We start from the raw sequence: 26,286 nt of genomic DNA, 5'->3' as shown, positions 1-26,286 counted from the left end.
GAAGGCTTTAGGCCATGTGATTAGCGGAGGAGGCATTCGCCCTGACCCGGAAAAACTAAAAGCTATAGAAAACTTCCCGTCACCAAGTTCGTTACAGAAACCGGCTGAACAACTGAAGTGCGTTCGCAGTTTTATAGGATTGTGTTCCTATTACAGACGGTTTATTACTCAATTCGCTCACGTAGCTAAGCCCCTGACAGACATGTTCAAGAAGGGAGGAAGCTTCGTGTGGGAAGTGCCGCAAGAAGAAAGCTTCAAGACATTAAAGCAAGCGTTAGTGAAAGCCGCTACACTAGCTTATCCCGATTTCACAAAGCCTTTCGAAATTCACCCAGATGCGTGTGATTACGGTCTTGGGGCAGTGCTGCTACAAAGAGTGGACAACGTAGAAAGACCTCTGGCCTATGCAAGCCGCCTCTTGGCAAAAAGTGAAAATAACTATTCCATAACGGAAAAAGAATGCCTTGCGTTGGTCTGGGCAGTGAAGAAGTTTCGAAGTTACATCTGGGGAATGGAAACCATCGTGGTAACCGATCACCACGTCCTGTGCTGGCTACTCAGCAAATAGGATTTGGCAGTACGTTTAGCACGCTGGAGTCTTCAACTACAGGAGTTTCTCCTAAGAATCGTGCATCGCAACGGAAGATTGCACACAGACGCAGATGCGCTATCACGCTACCCCGTGAATGTCGTAACAAGTTCAGATGAGGGTTTAACATACATTCTGGCCGCGTTAAACATCGACCAAGACACTAAGAAAGAATTCCAGCGCGCTCAACAAGATGAATGGAGCGAAGCGTTTGCCGCCATCAAAAAAGGAAAAGTGTCGGGACGCTATCGAATCAAAGATGACTTGCAGTTCTATGAGAAGATCGTGGACGACGGACGTCTTTTAAAATTATGTGTACCACAGTCGTTTAAAGAGGAAGTTATGCGTTCGTGCCATCATGACATTACCGCAGGTCACCTAGGATTAACGCGTACTTTAGCGAAAGTACGTGCTCGTTATCATTGGTGGGCAATGGCCGAAGACGTAAGTGAATTTGTGCGTAGTTGTCGAGAGTGCCAATCTCGCAAACCTGTGTATCAGAGACCCGCAGGATTTATGGAAGTAAAAAGAACTGAACGCCCGTTCGAGAGACCAGGATTGGATATCCTAGGCCCGTTCCCACTATCAAAGAAAGGGAACAAGCAAATTATCGTGGCAGTCGATTACGTAACAAAATGGGCCGAAACGAAATCACTTCCGACTGCTGACGCAAACGAAGTAGCGGATTTCCTAGTGAAAAGTATTTTGTTAAGACATGGAGCACCACGTCAATTAACAACAGATCAAGGCCGCTGTTTTACTGCAGAAGTGACACAAAAAGTGATACAGGCGCTCGAAACGAATCATCGTACCACGACAGCTTATCGTGCGCAAGCCAACGGACTAGTGGAACGTTTAAACCATACATTGGCAGACATGTTGTCAATGTACGTGAGTGCTGACCATCGTGATTGGGACGAGTCGTTACCATTCGTAACATTCGCCTACAACACAACCCGGCACGAAACTACGGGAAAAAATCCATTCTACTTGGTCTACGGAAGAGAAGCTGTACTTCCGATAGACGTTACGTTGAATGCAGACCCAAACCCAATACCACCTGAAAATCGTGATTCATCGGAATGGGCAATTAAACGTCTGCAGCAGGCTCGACTAGAAGTACAAGCCAGAGCCGCCGCAGTACAACAAAAACAAAAAGAAATCTACGATGAAAATCGTAGAGAAGCAACCATGTACCTACCAAATGAGGAGGTACTGGTCTACAAACCCATTAGAAAAGTGGGCAAGTCAGAAAAACTTCTACATCGTTGGTTTGGACCCTATACAGTGGTTAGGCAAACAACGCAAAGCAACTACGAGCCTCGATTAGGCAAATCACCAAAAACAGAAATTGTGCATGTCGAACGAATGAAACCATTCATTGACATGACTAGTGTTGCACAGTGTACCAAAAATCCAGTACCTTCTGAAGATTTGCAAGAAAATCAAAATAAGGGGCCAGAAAAAGAAGCATCTGCCAATGCTCAAGATCAAGAACAATCAGAAGAAACAAATACAAGGCCCTCAGAGGAGCATGGTGCACAGTCAGAAACTGCAGAAACAAATGCTGACGTACCAACCGTACCGCCAACAAGACAAGGAAGACAAGAAACCGTGCAAATGGCAAGAGCAGAAAACGCAGGCATACGAAGATCTGCTCGCATAGCTCAAAGAAAAACAGTGATGTTGACCCTACCTTTGATGCTGCTGCTTTCCGTGATATCAGGACCAACAACTTCCAAAGAGATACTCGCCTATCAAGGCGTTATCTTCAAATCTGAAGGAGAGATAGCCTTTTCAGACTCTGAGTGGATAGTCGTCACCGACTTCACATTCAATCCTTTAGAAACCGTCATTAAAACTCTACATGATGTATTAGGAAGAAAGGTCAACACTCTGAACTTCAGATACGAAGGTCCAAACGACGGGTTTAAAAAACGGATAAAAGAAGAGGTCGAGGAACGAGCACGAGCAGAATTTAAAAACCTGAAAAAGAGTCAAGAAAGACTTAGAGAACTAAAACAAGCAGTAAATATAGGCAGTACCCGTAAGAAAAGAGGCCTAATCGATGGAGGAGGAAAAGTGCTCAATTGGCTCTTTGGGGTGTCAACTGAAGAAGATCTAGAACACGTCAACAATCATGTTGAAAAATTATCAACAGAAACCACTTCAATCGCTCACGCATTGGAAGTGCACGCGTCACTAATCAACGAGACGCTTTGAGAAACAAAATCAACGTCGAACGCCGTTGAAGAACTGCAAAACGCTTTTGAAAACCTAGAACGTGAGGCGTGGAAAACAGATCACAAAATTGATGGAATTACCCAAGAAGTTGAAAAACATGAAATAGCCAGAGCAGCCATTGAAAACACCTTTCGTGAAATCAAGTCAGCCTTGGCATGGCTAGACGAATCGATTGAAGATTTTGCCGTCGGCCTAGCAACAATGGCAATGGAAAGACTTCCAGCACTACTTTTCCCACCTATGCAAATCCAAGCAGTGTTAAAGGAAATAAAAGCAATTTTGCCATCTGGATGGTCATTGAGCCCTTCTATTCAAATGGGAGACACCTGGCAAGTCTATAAAGACGCAAAAGTAGCTGTGGCAGCAATTGAAGACAATTTAAGAATTTTCATTCACTTACCTGTGTTCGAGTTCCCATTTGGATTCACTCTATACGAGGTAATAAGCTTGCCAAGACCAACGAAAAACGCCACCCAAGGGGCACAGTTTCATCCGTTACCGGCATTCTTAGCTGTGGCAAACGATAGACAAGCGTTTACCGAATTGTCAACACACGAAGCACATCGCTGCATGATGACAACCACGTCGATTTGCCCTATCAGCAAAGCAATAAACAAAAGGCATAGGGAGCCAAGCTGCGCAATGGCATTGTTTCTAAAAGATGAGAAAAGAAGCCGCGTACAATGTTCAACGAAATTATCTCCATGGACCGGACAACAAACTGTATACCTGGGACACCGAAGATGGGGATACACCTCAGCACAAGAAATGACGATCACCATAACTTGTCCAAACAGCAGAGGAAAAACTAACACAGTGATTAAACGTGAACCTTTTGACGTGTTTGAAGTTCCAACAACATGTACGGCGTACACAGAAGATTGGATTTTTCAAGCAAGCTTCAAGAAGAACGTTAAACATTCGTTGAACAACGTTACACTACCGCCGCTATCCGAATTGGAAAATGCAGACCTCATTCCACAAGAGTATGAAACGCGGAATATGGAAACGGCAGAGCCAGAAATGAGAAAATGGAAAAATAGGCCTCAGGCAACAAGCAAGGCCTCAATACAAAGCCGCGTTACTCTTATGGGGGAACATTTACGGAAAATAGAAGAAGAAGAAAAACAAAGGAAGAACACCGAACGTACAATCAACGTCCGGTATCCCTTCGAAATTATCGCTGCTATAGCCACACTGTTTCTCAGCCTGGCAATAGCACTATTTCTTAGCAGACGACAAAACAAAGTTGTTCTGTCAAATCTGACTAAACGAGTGAATGAACTCGAAAGTCGACTGAAAAAACACGAAGAGGAAGTTGAAGAGCAGCTGTAAAATGTTCTTCATACGTCAGCAAATCTTTTTTTTTTCTCTTCTTCCCTCTTCTTGCTTCTTAAACTTTATATTCCGATTCTCATTTTGAATGTTCCTATAGTATAGGCATAGGAAAATTAAAAGAAAAATATTTCTTTTGATATAGAATTGAATTCTACTGTTAAAATGTTCTTTTTGAAAAATTTTTAGACTAAATGTTCCAAATGTTATCAGTAGAAATAGGAAATTCCCTAAAATAACCTCAATATGAATGTTTCTTTCAAATAACTAGAAAATAACATAGTTATTTTGAGCTGTGCTAAAATTGTATTGCAATCGGGACGAATTGCAGTCTGAGAGGGGGATGTAACGCACAGCTGACGTAGGGTTATGCAACCTATAGAATTTATCTCATCGTTAACTCCCGAGAGTTAGATAAAACTTATGATTATTAAATGTCACAGGAAGGTTATCACCCAATTACTTAAATTCCTAGAACAGGAGAATACGTCCAACGATGGTATAAAAGAAGACCACTCGGCTGGATCTGGGTTCCTTCCGTCTTAGTTATTCTTATGTGTCAAACTTGTTTAAACCTTGTTTCCCTTATTCTTAGCTTACTCTGTAGTCAATTCTCTTTGATTTCCAAATAAACGGCTCTGACGTCGATCGTCCGTTACAATATAACAATTATTACAAGGCTATACAGTCAGTTTAAAACTATACGGGAGCAGAATAAAACAGAACGTTAGTACAGAGGTTTTGCGCATTGACGAGTGATAGAGAGAAAGACAGACCGGCGAGAAGACGGAGAAGAAGGAAGAGAAAGAGGGAAGAAGGGAAGAAACGAGAACAGACGAGCTGGAAAAGGCAATGGCTTGGAGGGCATTTTGTTTGATTCGCTAGTGACGGGTAAAATTAAGATTTGTGGTGGGCTTTATGTTTGTTGCGAGCTGAGACTTTGGGCGGTACTACATATTTTTATTTTTAACCTTTCGGTCGTCAGGATGAAGTCTTTAAACTCTTTCCATATGCACCGGAACTTTGGGATGTCCTCGAGCGATGGTGGAAACGCTTTGTTGCTGCTTGAGCACGCCTGGATGAAGAGTGATCTTTGATTTGCGTACCGTGCACAGTGGAACAGAAAATGTTCTACTGTTTCGTCGCCATGGCCACACTCACATTGAGGTGATGAGGTTGTTTTGATGAGATGGAGATGGTGATTTAGTCTGCAATGCCCCGTTAGAACTTGGGTTATTTCCTGATGTATGTAGCTTCCACTTAAGCAGCTGGCGTCCGATGGTCGCGGGAAGAATCTTCTTGTGTGCGTCCCTGTTTTGCTGCCAGCCCACTCGTCACTCCACAGCTTTTGAATTTCCGTCTTGATCTTATCTTTGAGAAGTTCTATTGACCAGGGTTGATTTTTAGTTACTTGCGAGCCAAGGTCGAGGGCAGCTTTCGCTGCTTCTTTTGCGAGATCAATACCTTCTGCTTCTTTAGCAGAGGCTAGATTGAGATGAATGTGGTCCCGATTGTCGTAGCACAGCTTTCTACAGGTGGTTGCTGTTTCGTTCAGTTTTTCATTTTTTGTGCAGTCCTTGAGGGCAGGGACAGATTTGCAAAAAATATTGCAGCTAGTATAATTGCTCTTAGTTGCAACAGCATATTGCAGTGCAGCTAGCAGGCCTAGGATTTCCGCCTGGTTTTCAGTTGTGTTTGCGGCTAATTTCTCTTGTGAGGTCTGGATGACTACATTTGATGCACAACAGACAATCCCAAGACCTACTCCTGCTGTAGATTTGTGGCTTTTAGTGTAGATGGCCAGGCCGTTTTCCTCTGGTGAAAGTGGAGTTTCATCTTCTGATCTGTAGTTCAGTTTGCTCAGCTCCCATGGTGGGTGCCTTCGCGAGTGGAATTTTCGTGTGTTGTCCATTGTTTGATCGAGTTTTGGTTTATGCAGTACCGCACCAATAGTTGCAGCAGAGGAGGGAGAAAACTCGACATGTTTATGAGAAAGATAATAATTGACCGAAAATTCAAGAATTTTTAGCTCAATAGGTAAGAGATTTGAAATAATTAAAAGGGAATTTAAGGGCACATTTTTTAGAGATCTTGTGATACATTTGAGCATTTCTCTTTGTACAGTTTGCAATTTGGTTTTGTATGATTTGATTAGAATAACTCGACACCACACGGAGCATCCATAAAGGAGTTTGGGTACAATAATAGTTTTGTAGAGAGTGACCAGTTTTTTTGTGTCTAAACCCCAAGTGCGCCTTAAACATCTCCTCAGAATGTGGATTTGTCTTTGGGTCGCCCGACACTTTTCCTCAATATGTGATTTCCAACTGAGTTTGGTATCTAATTCGAAACCGACAAACTTGGAAGTCGCAGAGGGTGAGATGATGTTTTCTTTGATTTTAATATTACAAGGCTCTATTGTTCTTTTGTTTGAGAAAATCATGAGAATTGTTTTAAGTGCGTTTATATCTAATAGATAGCGATCACATTTTGCAACTGTGTCGTTAGCTATTAGCTGTAAATTGCGTATGGCAATATCAATAACTTTGTGCCAGCAGACGATAGCAATATCGTCTGCGTAGCCAATTATTTTGTAGGGGAAAGGATAAGACATACTTATGAGTTCTTCAGCCAGGATGATCCACAAGAATGGAGAGAGGACTCCGCCCTGTGGGCACCCTATTCGTATTGAGCATTTGAAACGACCCTGATTTGTTTTGATTATCGCGGTCCGATCCTTGAGCAGGCTTGCGATTATGTCAATGAGATAGAGTGGGCACTTCCTTTTGGTCAGTGCGGCCAGTATCGCTGCCGGCCAAGCCCCATCAAACGCCCCGCTTATGTCCAGAAAAACCACTGCTGTGTACCCTCTGATTTCACGGTTTGTTTCGATTGTACTGACCATAGAGTGCATGGCACTCACTGTCGACCTTCCTTGACGAAATCCATGTTGACTCTCTCCAAACCATTTCTCCGTCACCGACAACCATGTTAGCCTATTGTAAATAATTTTCTCAAATATTTTACCAAGGGAATTCAGAACACTAATTGGTCGGAAGCTTTTAACATTTTTATATGACTCTTTATTGGGTTTTTAAGTATAGTTACCTTCGCGTCCTTCCATTGCTTAGGATAGTATTTGAGGTTTAAGCATTTATTGTATAAGATCCGGAGGGTATCAGCTAGTAATGAATATACCTCTTGTATAATTGAGATTGAGATCCCATCTGTGCCCGGAGACGAGCTTGCTTTTAGTGCGAAGACTGCTGCTTCTACTTCTTCACTAGTAATGGTTGGTTTTACTTCATTTGCGCTTGCTTTCTTGTAGTTTTCATACGTGTTGATAATTTCTTCCTGCTCTGGGCCAATTGGTTTTGGGGCAGGAAAAAAACTGTTACCGAGCTCTTTGATTATCTCTTCTTCTTCCGTCATAGACCTTCCATCCACAACAAGTTCCGTGGGCACTTGGCTGGTGTTCTGACTACTGGACAAAGTTTTAAGGCTCTTAAATAAGTCCTTATTCATGTTTATAGTGCAGAAGTTCTCGAACGCTTTTCCTTTGCTTTTTCTTAGCACTTTTTTATACATCCGTTTGGCTGAGCGGAAATTTGTTTCTTGCGGTGAACACTCTTTACTGGTACGCTTCCTATCCTTGATGTTATTGGCTTTGAGAAATTTTTCATACTTGGCCTTTGCAGTGCGCATCGCCGCCTTCAGTTTATCCAGTTCCGGCGTCCAAAAATCTAATTCGCTTTTTCTCTGTTTGTTTCTTGGCAGTTCCGATTTAATTGCACTATTACCTATTATTGCAGTTATATTATTAACAATGCCATCTAGGTCTGCTTCGCTTTGCAAACCATCCCAATTTACATTTAGATTACGCAGTTCACTATCCAATGTTGATCTTAATTTACTTTTATCTATGTTGGTCAATTTTGGTACTTTTGGTTCTTTTGGCTGTCGGTTTGGTCGGCCAACCGTAAGTTCAAAGTGTATGTATGGGTGGTCGGAGAGGGATACAGTATTCAAGAATTTCCACCCCGAAATTTTTACTTTGTCTCCATAAAGTGTGACATCCACTTTAGAAGTTTTTGAGGGTATATACTCTAGTTTGGAATTTGGGACGTTAGCAACATTCAAGTTATTTTTAATAATGAGGTGTTCAAGTTCTACTCCCTTCTTGTCTGTGCGACTACTTCCCCAGAGCTTATTTTTTGCGTTGGCATCCATACCTATTATTGTTGTTTTGAAATGATTAAAATTAGGATTATTAAATATGTTTATTACTGCGTCCAATTTGCAATTGGATGGCCTGCAGTAAGTTGAAAAGATAAAGATTGGTTCATCAACATTTATTTTAATACCTATGCATTCATTGCTTACCGGGTTTGGGACTGTTTCCGCCAGAATCGTTCGTTTAGTTAGGATTATGGCTCCATAGGCATGATCTTTCCTATCAAGGTTTTGATGGACGAGATAGATATCGGGCACCGAAGGGACATGCAATTCATTATTAAAAATATTAATACACGCGTAGGGTTCTTGGATAAGGGCAATGTCTATACGTAGTTCTACAAGAATTTTAAAAAAGTGTAGTGAGGCCGTTTTGGAATGTTGTAGGTTAATTTGTATGCATTTCAGATTATTTGTGTTGTTAGGTTTCTCTGTCATTTATGATAAGAGTTTTTTGAGCCTATCTACTGCCTTAATCCGCTCCGGGCATTTTGGGTCATCCGATTTATGCTTACCATTTTTACATTTAACACACTTGAACTTACTGTCCAGATGCTCACATTCTTTTGTTTTGTGTGTCTTCTCTGCGCACTTTCCACAGACTTCTGTCTTTGATGGGCAGTTGGGAGAGATGTGGTCTAGCTTATGGCACTTAAAACACGATCTTATTTCCCGGTTGAGATTCATTTCTTTAATGTTGTGTTTCTTGAAACCATTGATATTCGTGTGGATTATACCTGCTTTTAGGATTGCTACTTGCGCCTTCTTGGATGTCACATAAATTTTTACATGTCCCTTTTCTCTGGACAGGATTTTGATGCTGCTTATGTTGCCTCGCAACAGCTCGTTCCGGTATTCGATTTCAGTTTGAAGTTCCTCTAAATCATTTGTTCCGGTGGCAAAGGCAACAACCGGGTAATTTAATTTCTGTTCTGAGATTGATTTTACCGTCCCGGTTAGTTTAGGATCTTCTTTTATAATCTGTTCTGCCTTCTTGGCATCTGCTGCATTGTTGAAAACTAGGCGAGCTTCGTTGTTTCTCTTTGAGAAGTGTTGGAGTGTGGGCCATTGTTCGTTGCTTTTAAAAAACTGATCCATTGACTTACCATCCAAATTGGTGGTATCTAATTCTGGGTCCAGCTTAGCTATTAACGTTACTGATTTGGCAGCTCCAGCGAAGGATGTTGGTTTCGAGGCCCCAAACGGAGTTATGCTGTCTTGTTGCCCTGTTTCGTGTTTCTTAAAAATCCAATCAAGAGTACCTTTGCCAATTTGGATGTGGATTTTGTCCATTTCAGTTTGTAGCTTGTTGTACTTTTCCGATAGTTCAACATTTTCTGCTTCTAGTTCTTGGATGATGCTAATAAAGTCTTCTGGAGTCATTTTGCTAAAATCCTTTTCGCTTTCTGTTCGTTGTCGCTTCTGTGAGATGTTACTGTTTGATCTGTCCCTTGATCGCAAAAGAGAGCAAATGTTTTTGCACTGTTTTGAGCAGTACTTGTAGTTACCTTGGCCTAATTGTGTGAGTTTCTTCTGACAGTTCCTGTGCATGCATTTTTTCCCCCCACCGTTAGCCTCCCCTGCCGTCCCTTCCAGATCCATTCCCTCGTCGTCTGGCATGCCAGGTAACGGGGACGTTCAAGGTAGACTAGCAAAGTATTCTCTGGCTTACCCACAACAATGAATTTTGCCTGAGGCAAAATATGAGTAGGTCTGTCAGAGTAGGCCTTCAGTTGGGAAGATTATTATTACGTTAGCAGAAAGTATCCAATAAGAGTCACACACTCGATGCACTGAGAATCTATCTCTTATTTGAGCCTAAGCTCAACATACAGGTGTCACTATTTTATTTGAAAAATTACTATAGATGAGAGCTAAAATACACGATATGTGTCTCATAGCAGACGACTGATGATGCTCATCCAATAAATAATAATAAAGAAATAATTGATATTGCTATCCCAGAACGCGATAAATAAGCCCGGTTAGCTCAGCTGGTAGAGCGCGGGACTTTTAATCCTGAGGTCGAGGGTTCAAGTCCCTCATCGGGCGTAGTGCTTCGAATGTTGCTTTCTGTCTGTTAAATTGCACACGTAGTAGCTGCATAGATGATTAAAAGTTCTTGTTTACGGATAAGTGTTAGTCAAGTGAAGTTTGATTCTGCTTATAGACGAGGTGACCGAGTGGTTAAGGTGATGGACTGCTAATCCAATGTGCATTGCACGCGTGGGTTCGAATCCCATCTTCGTCGATTAGTATTCTTTCTTTTAATGACGAATGACTAGCGCATCTCGCTACCGTGTTGTTGTGAAAACAAACATTGATTGCTGTATATTCTGGATGAAAGATCGGTGTTTCAAACGGGTCCTATGGTGTAATGGTTAGCACTTCAGACTCTGACTCTGATAATCTGAGTTCAAATCTCAGTAGGGCCTCTTATTATAAGAAACCAAAAGAAAATATGGTTGTTTATTCTCCTATTCGTAGAAAATATTCTCGTGGTAAACGCCACCTTTTTTGTCATTTCTTCTTTGAAAGTTTCCACCTCTACCCTTTAAACTTATTCCTTCAGTCAACGGTTTAATTATCTCCTCTGAGTCCTTTAAATTGTTTTAACCTTGATAGCTAAACCGTATAAATGATTCTTCCCCTTTCTCCTTTCCCAAACTTCTTTGTCCACAACTTTAATTTCTTTTTCTCGCCAAATACAACTTAGATACACAATATGGAACAGTAAATAAAAATGAATTGACGTAGCTTACATTATACTGTATTCTTCTGAATCATTTAACGTGGGTCACATTAAGTACAACATCTAGAAAACACCCATCTCCGCACGAAGTGAACCTGCGTATTGGCACAAAAATAACATTGTTTAATAGCAAGTAATTGCCCCGAGTGAGGTTCGAACTCACGACCTCGATATTATGAGACTCGCGCGCTGCCTACTGCGCTATCGAGGCGTCTGACATATAACAAAAATTACAATTTAAAAGATGACAATGTTTCGTAAGGTATATTAAAGAAATAATTGATATTGCTATCCAAGAACGCGATAAATAAGCCCGGTTAGCTCAGCTGGTAGAGCGGGACTTTTAATCCTGAGGTCGAGGGTTCAAGTCCCTCATCGGGCGTAGTGCTTCGAATGTTGCTTTCTGTCTGTTAAATTGCACACGTAGTTGCTGCATAGATGATTAAAAGTTCTTGTTTACGGATAAGTTTTAGTCAAGTGAAGTTTGATTCTGCTTATAGACGAGATGACCGAGTGGTTAAGGTGATGCATTGCTAATCCATTGTGCATTGCACGCGTGGGTTCGAATCCCATCTTCGTCGATTAGTATTCTTTCTTTTAATGACGAATGACTGGCGCATCTCGCTACCGAGTTGTTGTGAAAACAAACATTGATTGCTGTATATTCTGGATGAAAGATCGGTGTTTCAAACGGGTCCTATGGTGTAATGGTTAGAACTTCAGACTCTGACTCTGATAATCTGAGTTCAAATCTCAGTAGGGCCTCTTATTATAAGAAACCAAAAGAAAATATGGTTGTTTATTCTCCTATTCGTAGAAAATATTCTCGTGGTAAACGCCACCTTTTTTGTCATTTCTTCTTTGAAAGTTTCCACCTCTACCCTTTAAACTTATTCCTTCAGTCAACGGTTTAATTATCTCCTCTGAGTCCTTTAAATTGTTTTAACCTTGATAGCTAAACCGTATAAATGATTCTTCCCCTTTCTCCTTTCCCAAACTTCTTTGTCCACAACTTTAATTTCTTTTTCTCGCCAAATACAACTTAGATACACAATATGGAACAGTAAATAAAAATGAATTGACGTAGCTTACATTATACTGTATTCTTCTGAATCATTTAACGTGGGTCACATTAAGTACAACATCTAGAAAACACCCATCTCCGCACGAAGTGAACCTGCGTATTGGCACAAAAATAACATTGTTTAATAGCAAGTAACTGCCCCGAGTGAGGTTCGAACTCACGACCTCGAGATTATGAGAGTCGCGCGCTGCCTACTGCGCTATCGAGGCGTCTGACATATAACAAAAATTACAATTTAAAAGATGACAATGTTTCGTAAGGTATTTTTTTTTTTTTTTTTATTGAAAGGCCTACTCAGATTTGAGTGTTGCCTTAGCTCAGACCATACAGTTACAGTGCTCATGTGTCGTTGTGCTTAACATATTGTAACGCACAGCTGACGTAGGGTTATGCAACCTATAGAATTTATCTCATCGTTAACTCCCGAGAGTTAGATAAAACTTATGATTATTAAATGTCACGGGAAGGTTATCACCCAATTACTTAAATTCCTAGAACAGGAGAATACGTCCAACGATGGTATAAAAGAAGACCACTCGGCTGGATCTGGGTTCCTTCCGTCTTAGTTATTCTTATGTGTCAAACTTGTTTAAACCTTGTTTCCCTTATTCTTAGCTTACTCTGTAGTCAATTCTCTTTGATTTCCAAATAAACGGCTCCGACGTCGATTGCCCGTTACATGGTGGAGATGCAGGGTAGGCCTTTTTGGTAAAGCAAGGTAAGACCAAGTTATCTGTGAATCTAGCGTAAAGAAAGAGACTCGGAGGCAGGTACTGTTGAGAGGTCCTTGGAAAGTGTGACCAGCTGGTATAACTACCTTAAATTGCTTGGGCATAGGACCACAGGCTTGACCAAGTTTCTTATCTATTTTTTTGAGATTCACGAATAAGTGGTCTTTTGCTTCTCCTTGTTAATTAGAGCCTACCGTAGGGCCCGTAAAAATTTTGGAAATTGTTAGAGATAGATGAATCCTAGTGAAACTAGGCAAAGTAAGCGAATTAAGGGATTAGAAGCGTCACCCGTCAGTGAACTGAAGGGACGCGGTAAGAACAGTGAAACAGGAGCAAGACCGAAGGAGTCAACGAAGAAAAGCGTCGAGAAGGAGAGTAGAACGGCTCAAGAGATCGGCCATTCCGTCCAAGGTTCTGGAGCGGAATCTTTGAACCCGATCGGAAGCTCAAGTACAAAATCAACACCACGGTGCGGATTTCAAAAACTTGTGCTTCAAAAGAAAGTAAGAGACAGTGGTTTTGGGGAAGAGTCGATTGTCGAAGAAGACGAATCGTATGAGGAAGTGACGGTAGAAAGACGTACTTCCATCTATCCACCTGAACAAGACAGGTTCGAATCATTCGAAGAAGGGATAGAAGAAGCCCCAACAGTCTCATCTAGTGAGTCATCGGTTGCAGAATCAGAAGACGAAGGTGAAAATTTTGAAGTTTCACGAGAACCATCTCCCGAAGCCATGGCTCAACGACAGCTTATTCCGAAATTGAAATACAGAGAGCCGCCGATCTTCTGCGGGAAGAAAAATGAAGACGCTACAGATTGGTTGAAGCGTTACGAAAGTGTTGCAGCGCACAACCGGTGGGGGGACGATGAGAAGCGAGAAAACTTCGGAATGTCCCTAGAAGGAACTGCTAGAAAATGGTTCCTCTCGGCTGGGAACTTTACCCAATGGGAGGATACGCCAGCAGTTGCCGCAGCGGCAGGCGTCCAAGCTGCTCCCGCTGTGGTAGGCTTGCGAACGAAATTTCTTAGTGAATTTCAACCGCAGCACTACACCCGTTATCAAGAAGCAAAACTTCGACAGCGTAAGCAAGGAATCGATGAACCAGGGGAAGACTATTTCTATGACATCATCGATTTATGCCGCAAAGTAGATCCAAGAATGACAGAAGAGGCGAAAGTAGATTACCTATTCAAAGGATTGAAACCTACTTTGTTGGAAAAAATGTGGGTCGTCAACCCGGCGACGACTCAAGAATTTTTGGCAGCGCTAAAGCTTCATACTGAAGCTTTGGAAGTTGCTGCTCGACCAGATTGGGTAGTGAGCATGCTTGGCCCTGATGGGAGAAGACCACCACCCAGAGAAGAAAGAAAAGATGATCTTCGAGATCTGGTATTAGAATTGAAAGCAGAAATAGAAGAGATGAGACGAACTTCTAAACCTAGCAAGCCTTGGGCTGGAAAGGAAAGGCCTAAGCCATCACGCACGACAGATGGAAAACCGATTTGCCATCGTTGTGGAAAGGCAGGACACATCGCACGCGTTTGTCGAACCGATCTAAAGCAAGAGAATAAAAAGCCAGATTTTCCTAAGGGAGACGAGAGAAGACCAGCCAAAAGAGACGAAAGAAAAGTTCCACGAAATGAACAACAAGACGAACCAGCATCGGTCGGAATAGTGTCGACAGATGAAGAGGAAGATAAAGAATCTACCATACTCATTATCCAACCGGCCAAGCTGATTACTGAAGAAGTTATTTGTCAAGGGATGGAGCTTAAAGCTGTCATCGATACAGGAGCTGTAGTATCTGTAGTATCACCAGGCCTGCGAGAGAAGTTACAAGCAAAATGGGTATCCTGCAAAGTACCCTCTGTTGTGACAGCCAGTGGACAAAAGGTACTTCCAATGGGAGCCATCGAGATAGAAGTGGAACATCGGGGCATGGAGGCCAAAGGAAAAGTGATTGTTCTGGCCATGAAAAACATTGAATTACTGCTAGGAAATGACTTCCTGAAACAATTCAACAGATTGGAGATAAATTACGATGGTAATGGACCAGACTTGATGTTGGGAAGAATGCCCATCAACATCATCGAAGAAGTGACGTCCACACAAAAGCTGATTACAAAAACTGGAAAAATGTTACCTCCACGAACAATTGTGTCAGTGGAAATTGAACCGGCTAGTTTGCAAGAAAGCACCGGAATTATAGAACCATCAGAGCATCTAGCTAGAGTGAAGGGTGTAACGTCAGGAAAAGTTTTGGTGTCAACCGTACAACCGTTGGGACAGGTGCTGATGGTTAACTTAAACAACCATCAGACTTATATTCAAGAAGGGACAGTACTTGGACAAATAGAGCCTATTAACTCACCGATCGTAGCTGTGGACGAACGGTAGCAGACAGAAAAGACCGAAGAGCACCACGAAAAAGATGAAGCAATCCTTGTACTGAAGGAAGAAAACGTTACGCAAAGAGAAATGGAGCTGATTCCACGTCAAGCTTTTCGAGCACAAATAGCAGAGAACTTCCCACAACAAGAAACGGAAGAATTAGTAGATGTCCTACTAAAGTTCAGTTCCTGTTTTGCGCTGAAAAATAGCGGACTTGGGATGTGTAAGGTAGCCGAACACGAGATTCACACTGGAATGTCAGCACCGGTACATCAAGTTCCTTATAAAAGCGCATGGAAAGAAAGGTCCATCATACAAAAACAAGTAGAAGAAATGCTGGAGAAACAAGTGATCGAACCATCCAACAGCCCTTGGGCAGCGCCAGTGGTTCTGGTAAAGAAAAAGGACGGCAGCTGGAGATTTTGTGTTGACTACCGTCGTCTAAATGCTATTTCGGTAAAGGATGTATACCCATTACCAAGAATTGAAGAGACATTGTCCCGGATGGGCAATGCCTGCATCTTCTCTACAATGGACCTGGAGAGTGGGTATTGGCAAGTACCCATGCATGAGGAACACAAAGCTAAAACGGCGTTCGTAACACCAGATGGCCTTTACCAGTTTCTAGTAATGCCGTTTGGATTGGCATCAGCCCCAGGCACCTTCCAGAGGATGATGGATCTAGTGTTGTCAGGTCTAAGGTGGACGATTTGCTTAGTCTACCTAGACGACATCATCATCTACGCGGGAAGTGCAAGCGAACATCTAGTGCGCATTCGACAAGTGCTAACAGCACTGCATAACGCAGGACTAAAGATTAAACTAGTGAAGTGTCAGTTTGCCGCCCAAGAAGTGAAGGCTTTAGGCCATGTGATTAGCGGAGGAGGCATTCGCCCTGACCCGGAAAAACTAAAAGCTATAGAAAACTTCCCGTCACCAAGTTCGTTACAGAAACCGGCTGAACAACTGAAGTGCGTTCGCAGTTTTATAGGATTGTGTTCCTATTACAGACGGTTTATTACTCAATTCGCTCACGTAGCTAAGCCCCTGACAGACATGTTCAAGAAGGGAGGAAGCTTCGTGTGGGAAGTGCCGCAAGAAGAAAGCTTCAAGACATTAAAGCAAGCGTTAGTGAAAGCCGCTACACTAGCTTATCCCGATTTCACAAAGCCTTTCGAAATTCACCCAGATGCGTGTGATTACGGTCTTGGGGCAGTGCTGCTACAAAGAGTGGACAACGTAGAAAGACCTCTGGCCTATGCAAGCCGCCTCTTGGCAAAAAGTGAAAATAACTATTCCATAACGGAAAAAGAATACCTTGCGTTGGTCTGGGCAGTGAAGAAGTTTCGAAGTTACATCTGGGGAATGGAAACCATCGTGGTAACCGATCACCACGCCCTGTGCTGGCTACTCAGCAAAAAGGATTTGGCAGGACGTTTAGCACGCTGGAGTCTTCAACTACAGGAGTTTCTCCTAAGAATCGTGCATCGCAACGGAAGATTGCACACAGACGCAGATGCGCTATCACGCTACCCCGTGAATGTCGTAACAAGTTCAGATGAGGGTTTAACATACATTCTGGCCGCGTTAAGCATCGACCAAGACACTAAGAAAGAATTCCAGCGCGCTCAACAAGATGAATGGAGCGAAGCGTTTGCCGCCATCAAAAAAGGAAAAGTGTCGGGACGCTATCGAATCAAAGATGACTTGCTGTTCTATGAGAAGATCGTGGACGACGGACGTCTTTTAAAATTATGTGTACCACAGTCGTTTAAAGAGGAAGTTATGCGTTCGTGCCATCATGACATTACCGCAGGTCACCTAGGATTAACGCGTACTTTAGCGAAAGTACGTGCTCGTTATCATTGGTGGGCAATGGCCGAAGACGTAAGTGAATTTGTGCGTAGTTGTCGAGAGTGCCAATCTCGCAAACCTGTGTATCAGCGACCCGCAGGATTTATGGAAGTAAAAAGAACTGAACGCCCGTTCGAGAGACTAGGATTGGATATCCAAGGCCCGTTCCCACTATCAAAGAAAGGGAACAAGCAAATTATCGTGGCAGTCGATTACGTAACAAAATGGGCCGAAACGAAATCACTTCCGACTGCTGACGCAAACGAAGTAGCGGATTTCCTAGTGAAAAGTATTTTGTTAAGACATGGAGCACCACGTCAATTAACAACAGATCAAGGCCGCTGTTTTACTGCAGAAGTGACACAAAAAGTGATACAGGCGCTCGAAACGAATCATCGTACCACGACAGCTTATCGTGCGCAAGCCAACGGACTAGTGGAACGTTTAAACCATACATTGGCAGACATGTTGTCAATGTACGTGAGTGCTGACCATCGTGATTGGGACGAGTCGTTACCATTCGTAACATTCGCCTACAACACAACCCGGCACGAAACTACGGGAAAAAATCCATTCTACTTGGTCTACGGAAGAGAAGCTGTACTTCCGATAGACGTTACGTTGAATGCAGACCCAAACCCAATACCACCTGAAAATCGTGATTCATCGGAATGGGCAATTCAACGTCTGCAGCAGGCTCGACTAGAAGTACAAGCCAGAGCCGCCGCAGTACAACAAAAACAAAAGAAATCTACGATGAAAATCGTAGAGAAGCAACCATGTACCTACCAAATGAGGAGGTACTGGTCTACAAACCCATTAGAAAAGTGGGCAAGTCAGAAAAACTTCTACATCGTTGGTTTGGACCCTATACAGTGGTGAGGCAAACAACGCAAAGCAACTACGAGCTTCGATTAGGCAAATCACCAAAAACAGAAATTGTGCATGTCGAACGAATGAAACCATTCATTGACATGACTAGTGTTGCACAGTGTACCAAAAATCCAGTACCTTCTGAAGATTTGCAAGAAAATCAAAATAAGGGGCCAGAAAAAGAAGCATCTGCCAATGCTCAAGATCAAGAACAATCAGAAGAAACAAATACAAGGCCCTCAGAGGAGCATGGTGCACAGTCAGAAACTGCAGAAACAAATGCTGACGTACCAACCGTACCGTCAACAAGACAAGGAAGACAAGAAACCGTGCAAATGGCAAGAGCAGAAAACGCAGGCATACGAAGATCTGCTCGCATAGCTCAAAGAAAAACAGTGATGTTGACCCTACCTTTGATGCTGCTGCTTTCCGTGATATCAGGACCAACAACTTCCAAAGAGATACTCGCCTATCAAGGCGTTATCTTCAAATCTGAAGGAGAGATAGCCTTTTCAGACTCTGAGTGGATAGTCGTCACCGACTTCACATTCAATCCTTTAGAAACCGTCATTAAAACTCTACATGATGTATTAGGAAGAAAGGTCAACACTCTGAACTTCAGATACGAAGGTCCAAACGACGGGTTTAAAAAACGGATAAAAGAAGAGGTCGAGGAACGAGCACGAGCAGAATTTAAAAACCTGAAAAAGAGTCAAGAAATACTTAGAGAACTAAAACAAGCAGTAAATATAGGCAGTACCCGTAAGAAAAGAGGCCTAATCGATGGAGGAGGAAAAGTGCTCAATTGGCTCTTTGGGGTGTCAACTGAAGAAGATCTAGAACACGTCAACAATCATGTTGAAAAATTATCAACAGAAACCACTTCAATCGCTCACGCATTGGAAGTGCACGCGTCACTAATCAACGAGACGCTTTGAGAAACAAAATCAACGTCGAACGCCGTTGAAGAACTGCAAAACGCTTTTGAAAACCTAGAACGTGAGGCGTGGAAAACAGATCACAAAATTGATGGAATTACCCAAGAAGTTGAAAAACATGAAATAGCCAGAGCAGCCATTGAAAACACCTTTCGTGAAATCAAGTCAGCCTTGGCATGGCTAGACGAATCGATTGAAGATTTTGCCGTCGGCCTAGCAACAATGGCAATGGAAAGACTTCCAGCACTACTTTTCCCACCTATGCAAATCCAAGCAGTGTTAAAGGAAATAAAAGCAATTTTGCCATCTGGATGGTCATTGAGCCCTTCTATTCAAATGGGAGACACCTGGCAAGTCTATAAAGACGCAAAAGTAGCTGTGGCAGCAATTGAAGACAATTTAAGAATTTTCATTCACTTACCTGTGTTCGAGTTCCCATTTGGATTCACTCTATACGAGGTAATAAGCTTGCCAAGACCAACGAAAAACGCCACCCAAGGGGCACAGTTTCATCCGTTACCGGCATTCTTAGCTGTGGCAAACGATAGACAAGCGTTTACCGAATTGTCAACACACGAAGCACATCGCTGCATGATGACAACCACGTCGATTTGCCCTATCAGCAAAGCAATAAACAAAAGGCATAAGGAGCCAAGCTGCGCAATGGCATTGTTTCTAAAAGATGAGAAAAGAAGCCGCGTACAATGTTCAACGAAATTATCTCCATGGACCGGACAACAAACTGTATACCTGGGACACCGAAGATGGGGATACACCTCAGCACAAGAAATGACGATCACCATAACTTGTCCAAACAGCAGAGGAAAAACTAACACAGTGATTAAACGTGAACCTTTTGACGTGTTTGAAGTTCCAACAACATGTACGGCGTACACAGAAGATTGGATTTTTCAAGCAAGCTTCAAGAAGAACGTTAAACATTCGTTGAACAACGTTACACTACCGCCGCTATCCGAATTGGAAAATGCAGACCTCATTCCACAAGAGTATGAAACGCGGAATATGGAAACGGCAGAGCCAGAAATGAGAAAATGGAAAAATAGGCCTCAGGCAACAAGCAAGGCCTCAATACAAAGCCGCGTTACTCTTATGGGGGAACATTAACGGAAAATAGAAGAAGAAGAAAAACAAAGGAAGAACACCGAACGTACAATCAACGTCCGGTATCCCTTCGAAATTATCGCTGCTATAGCCACACTGTTTCTCAGCCTGGCAATAGCACTATTTCTTAGCAGACGACAAAACAAAGTTGTTCGGTCAAATCTGACTAAACGAGTGAATGAACTCGAAAGTCGACTGAAAAAACACGAAGAGGAAGTTGAAGAGCAGCTGTAAAATGTTCTTCATACGTCAGCAAATCTTTTTTTTTTCTCTTCTTCCCTCTTCCTGCTTCTTAAACTTTATATTCCGATTCTCATTTTGAATGTTCCTATAGTATAGGCATAGGAAAATTAAAAGAAAAATATTTCTTTTGATATAGAATTGAATTCTACTGTTAAAATGTTCTTTTTGAAAAATTTTTAGACTAAATGTTCCAAATGTTATCAGTAGAAATAGGAAATTCCCTAAAATAACCTCAATATGAATGTTTCTTTCAAATAACTAGAAAATAACATAGTTATTTTGAGCTGTGCTAAAATTGTATTGCAATCGGGACGAATTGCAGTCTGAGAGGGGGGATGTAACGCACAGCTGACGTAGGGTTATGCAACCTATAGAATTTATCTCATCGTTAACTCCCGAGAGTTAGATAAAACTTATGATTATTAAATGTCACAGGAAGGTTATCACCCAATTACTTAAATTCCTAGAACAGGAGAATACGTCCAACGATGGTATAAAAGAAGACCACTCGGCTGGATCTGGGTTCCTTCCGTCTTAGTTATTCTTATGTGTCAAACTTGTTTAAACCTTGTTTCCCTTACTCTTAGCTTACTCTGTAGTCAATTCTCTTTGATTTCCAAATAAACGGCTCTGACGTCGATCGTCCGTTACAATATAACAATTATTACAAGGCTATACAATCAGTTTAAAACTATACGGGAGCAGAATAAAACAGAACGTTAGTACAGAGGTTTTGCGCATTGACGAGTGATAGAGAGAAAGACAGACCGGCGAGAAGACGGAGAAGAAGGAAGAGAAAGAGGGAAGAAGGGAAGAAACGAGAACAGACGAGCTGGAAAAGGCAATGGCTTGGAGGGCATTTTGTTTGATTCGCTAGTGACGGGTAAAATTAAGATTTGTGGTGGGCTTTATGTTTGTTGCGAGCTGAGACTTTGGGCGGTACTACATATTTTTATTTTTAACCTTTCGGTCGTCAGGATGAAGTCTTTAAACTCTTTCCATATGCACCGGAACTTTGGGATGTCCTCGAGCGATGGTGGAAACGCTTTGTTGCTGCTTGAGCACGCCTGGATGAAGAGTGATCTTTGATTTGCGTACCGTGCACAGTGGAACAGAAAATGTTCTACTGTTTCGTCGCCATGGCCACACTCACATTGAGGTGATGAGGTTGTTTTGATGAGATGGAGATGGTGATTTAGTCTGCAATGCCCCGTTAGAACTTGGGTTATTTCCTGATGTATGTAGCTTCCATTTAAGCAGCTGGCGTCCGATGGTCGCGGGAAGAATCTTCTTGTGTGCGTCCCTGTTTTGCTGCCAGCCCACTCGTCACTCCACAGCTTTTGAATTTCCGTCTTGATCTTATCTTTGAGAAGTTCTATTGACCAGGGTTGATTTTTAGTTACTTGCGAGCCAAGGTCGAGGGCAGCTTTCGCTGCTTCTTTTGCGAGGATGACTACATTTGATGCACAACAGACAATCCCAAGACCTACTCCTGCTGTAGATTTGTGGCTTTTAGTGTAGATGGCCAGGCCGTTTTCCTCTGGTGAAAGTGGAGTTTCATCTTCTGATCTGTAGTTCAGTTTGCTCAGCTCCCATGGTGGGTGCCTTCGCGAGTGGAATTTTCGTGTGTTGTCCATTGTTTGATCGAGTTTTGGTTTATGCAGTACCGCACCAATAGTTGCAGCAGAGGAGGGAGAAAACTCGACATGTTTATGAGAAAGATAATAATTGACCGAAAATTCAAGAATTTTTAGCTCAATAGGTAAGAGATTTGAAATAATTAAAAGGGAATTTAAGGGCACATTTTTTAGAGATCTTGTGATACATTTGAGCATTTCTCTTTGTACAGTTTGCAATTTGGTTTTGTATGATTTGATTAGAATAACTCGACACCACACGGAGCATCCATAAAGGAGTTTGGGTACAATAATAGTTTTGTAGAGAGTGACCAGTTTTTTTGTGTCTAAACCCCAAGTGCGCCTTAAACATCTCCTCAGAATGTGGATTTGTCTTTGGGTCGCCCGACACTTTTCCTCAATATGTGATTTCCAACTGAGTTTGGTATCTAATTCGAAACCGACAAACTTGGAAGTCGCAGAGGGTGAGATGATGTTTTCTTTGATTTTAATATTACAAGGCTCTATTGTTCTTTTGTTTGAGAAAATCATGAGAATTGTTTTAAGTGCGTTTATATCTAATAGATAGCGATCACATTTTGCAACTGTGTCGTTAGCTATTAGCTGTAAATTGCGTATGGCAATATCAATAACTTTGTGCCAGCAGACGATAGCAATATCGTCCGCGTAGCCAATTATTTTGTAGGGGAAAGGATAAGACATACTTATGAGTTCTTCCGCCAGGATGATCCACAAGAATGGAGAGAGGACTCCGCCCTGTGGGCACCCTATTCGTATTGAGCATTTGAAACGACCCTGATTTGTTTTGATTATCGCGGTCCGATCCTTGAGCAGGCTTGCGATTATGTCAATGAGATAGAGTGGGCACTTCCTTTTGGTCAGTGCGGCCAGTATCGCTGCCGGCCAAGCCCCATCAAACGCCCCGCTTATGTCCAGAAAAACCACTGCTGTGTACCCTCTGATTTCACGGTTTGTTTCGATTGTACTGACCATAGAGTGCATGGCACTCACTGTCGACCTTCCTTGACGAAATCCATGTTGACTCTCTCCAAACCATTTCTCCGTCACCGACAACCATGTTAGCCTATTGTAAATAATTTTCTCAAATATTTTACCAAGGGAATTCAGAACACTAATTGGTCGGAAGCTTTTAACATTTTTATATGACTCTTTATTGGGTTTTTTAAGTATAGTTACCTTCGCGTCCTTCCATTGCTTAGGATAGTATTTGAGGTTTAAGCATTTATTGTATAAGATCCGGAGGGTATCAGCTAGTAATGAATATACCTCTTGTATAATTGAGATTGAGATCCCATCTGTGCCCGGAGACGAGCTTGCTTTTAGTGCGAAGACTGCTGCTTCTACTTCTTCACTAGTAATGGTTGGTTTTACTTCATTTGCGCTTGCTTTCTTGTAGTTTTCATACGTGTTGATAATTTCTTCCTGCTCTGGGCCAATTGGTTTTGGGGCAGGAAAAAAACTGTTACCGAGCTCTTTGATTATCTCTTCTTCTTCCGTCATAGACCTTCCATCCACAACAAGTTCCGTGGGCACTTGGCTGGTGTTCTGACTACTGGATAAAGTTTTAAGGCTCTTAAATAAGTCCTTATTCATGTTTATAGTGCAGAAGTTCTCGAACGCTTTTCCTTTGCTTTTTCTTAGCACTTTTTTATACATCCGTTTGGCTGAGCGGAAATTTGTTTCTTGCGGTGAACACTCTTTACTGGTACGCTTCCTATCCTTGATGTTATTGGCTTTGAGAAATTTTTCATACTTGGCCTTTGCAGTGCGCATCGCCGCCTTCAGTTTATCCAGTTCCGGCGTCCAAAAATCTAATTCGCTTTTTCTCTGTTTGTTTCTTGGCAGTTCCGATTTAATTGCACTATTACCTATTATTGCAGTTATATTATTAACAATGCCATCTAGGTCTGCTTCGCTTTGCAAACCATCCCAATTTACATTTAGATTACGCAGTTCACTATCCAATGTTGATCTTAATTTACTTTTATCTATGTTGGTCAATTTTGGTACTTTTGGTTCTTTTGGCTGTCGGTTTGGTCGGCCAACCGTAAGTTCAAAGTGTATGTATGGGTGGTCGGAGAGGGATACAGTATTCAAGAATTTCCACCCCGAAATTTTTACTTTGTCTCCATAAAGTGTGACATCCACTTTAGAAGTTTTTGAGGGTATATACTCTAGTTTGGAATTTGGGACGTTAGCAACATTCAAGTTATTTTTAATAATGAGGTGTTCAAGTTCTACTCCCTTCTTGTCTGTGCGACTACTTCCCCAGAGCTTATTTTTTGCGTTGGCATCCATACCTATTATTGTTGTTTTGAAATGATTAAAATTAGGATTATTAAATATGTTTATTACTGCGTCCAATTTGCAATTGGATGGCCTGCAGTAAGTTGAAAAGATAAAGATTGGTTCATCAACATTTATTTTAATACCTATGCATTCATTGCTTACCGGGTTTGGGACTGTTTCCGCCAGAATCGTTCGTTTAGTTAGGATTATGGCTCCATAGGCATGATCTTTCCTATCAAGGTTTTGATGGACGAGATAGATATCGGGCACCGAAGGGACATGCAATTCATTATTAAAAATATTAATACACGCGTAGGGTTCTTGGATAAGGGCAATGTCTATACGTAGTTCTACAAGAATTTTAAAAAAGTGTAGTGAGGCCGTTTTGGAATGTTGTAGGTTAATTTGTATGCATTTCAGATTATTTGTGTTGTTAGGTTTCTCTGTCATTTATGATAAGAGTTTTTTGAGCCTATCTACTGCCTTAATCCGCTCCGGGCATTTTGGGTCATCCGATTTATGCTTACCATTTTTACAGTTAACACACTTGAACTTACTGTCTAGATGCTCACATTCTTTTGTTTTGTGTGTCTCCTCTGCGCACTTTCCACAGACTTCTGTCTTTGATGAGCAGTTGGGAGAGATGTGGTCTAGCTTATGGCACTTAAAACACGATCTTATTTCCCGGTTGAGATTCATTTCTTTAATGTTGTGTTTCTTGAAACCATTGATATTCGTGTGGATTATACCTGCTTTTAGGATTGCTACTTGCGCCTTCTTGGATGTCACATAAATTTTTACATGTCCCTTTTCTCTGGACAGGATTTTGATGCTGCTTATGTTGCCTCGCAACAGCTCGTTCCGGTATTCGATTTCAGTTTGAAGTTCCTCTAAATCATTTGTTCCGGTGGCAAAGGCAACAACCGGGTAATTTAATTTCTGTTCTGAGATTGATTTTACCGTCCCGGTTAGTTTAGGATCTTCTTTTATAATCTGTTCTGCCTTCTTGGCATCTGCTGCATTGTTGAAAACTAGGCGAGCTTCGTTGTTTCTCTTTGAGAAGTGTTGGAGTGTGGGCCATTGTTCGTTGCTTTTAAAAAACTGATCCATTGACTTACCATCCAAATTGGTGGTATCTAATTCTGGGTCCAGCTTAGCTATTAACGTTACTGATTTGGCAGCTCCAGCGAAGGATGTTGGTTTCGAGGCCCCAAACGGAGTTATGCTGTCTTGTTGCCCTGTTTCGTGTTTCTTAAAAATCCAATCAAGAGTACCTTTGCCAATTTGGATGTGGATTTTGTCCATTTCAGTTTGTAGCTTGTTGTACTTTTCCGATAGTTCAACATTTTCTGCTTCTAGTTCTTGGATGATGCTAATAAAGTCTTCTGGAGTCATTTTGCTAAAATCCTTTTCGCTTTCTGTTCGTTGTCGCTTCTGTGAGATGTTACTGTTTGATCTGTCCCTTGATCGCAAAAGAGAGCAAATGTTTTTGCACTGTTTTGAGCAGTACTTGTAGTTACCTTGGCCTAATTGTGTGAGTTTCTTCTGACAGTTCCTGTGCATGCATTTTTTCCCCCACCGTTAGCCTCCCCTGCCGTCCCTTCCAGATCCATTCCCTCGTCGTCTGGCATGCCAGGTAACGGGGACGTTCAAGGTAGACTAGCAAAGTATTCTCTGGCTTACCCACTAACAATGAATTTTGCCTGAGGCAAAATATGAGTAGGTCTGTCAGAGTAGGCCTTCAGTTGGAAAGATTATTATTACGTTAGCAGAAAGTATCCAATAAGAGTCACACACTCGATGCACTGAGAATCTATCTCTTATTTGAGCCTAAGCTCAACATACAGGTGTCACTATTTTATTTGAAAATTTACTATAGATGAGAGCTAAAATACACGATATGTGTCTCATAGCAGACGACTGATGATGCTCATCCAATAAATAATAA

At 41.9% G+C, this 26,286-nt stretch overlaps 1 protein-coding gene, 2 non-coding genes and 1 pseudogene across 3 annotated transcripts; 2 read left to right on the top strand and 2 right to left on the bottom strand.

Annotated features, from left to right (window-relative positions):
- Window positions 1–8,839: 8,839 nt before the first annotated feature.
- On the bottom strand, window positions 8,840–10,300 carry LOC123475644. Its single transcript, XM_045178635.1, is given in 3 exon segments — window positions 8,840–10,051; window positions 10,054–10,128; window positions 10,235–10,300. Coding segments are annotated over 3 exon segments (1,353 nt in total).
- Window positions 10,301–10,380: 80 nt separating this feature from the next.
- Window positions 10,381–10,453, top strand: Trnak-uuu. Its single transcript has one exon. It is a non-coding gene; the product is annotated as a tRNA-Lys (tRNA).
- A 311-nt stretch (window positions 10,454–10,764) lies between these two features.
- Trnaq-cug lies at window positions 10,765–10,836 on the top strand. The gene has a single exon. It is a non-coding gene; the product is annotated as a tRNA-Gln (tRNA).
- A 13,952-nt stretch (window positions 10,837–24,788) lies between these two features.
- On the bottom strand, window positions 24,789–26,249 carry LOC123475643 (annotated as a pseudogene).
- Window positions 26,250–26,286: the final 37 nt, after the last annotated feature.

The sequence above is a fragment of the Daphnia magna genome, linkage group LG9 (genome assembly GCF_020631705.1).
Source record: "Daphnia magna isolate NIES linkage group LG9, ASM2063170v1.1, whole genome shotgun sequence".
NCBI classification, from domain to species: Eukaryota; Metazoa; Arthropoda; class Branchiopoda; order Diplostraca; family Daphniidae; genus Daphnia; species Daphnia magna.
Note: the sequence above shows the minus strand (reverse complement) of the source record. Positions and strands in the feature narration are given on the sequence as shown.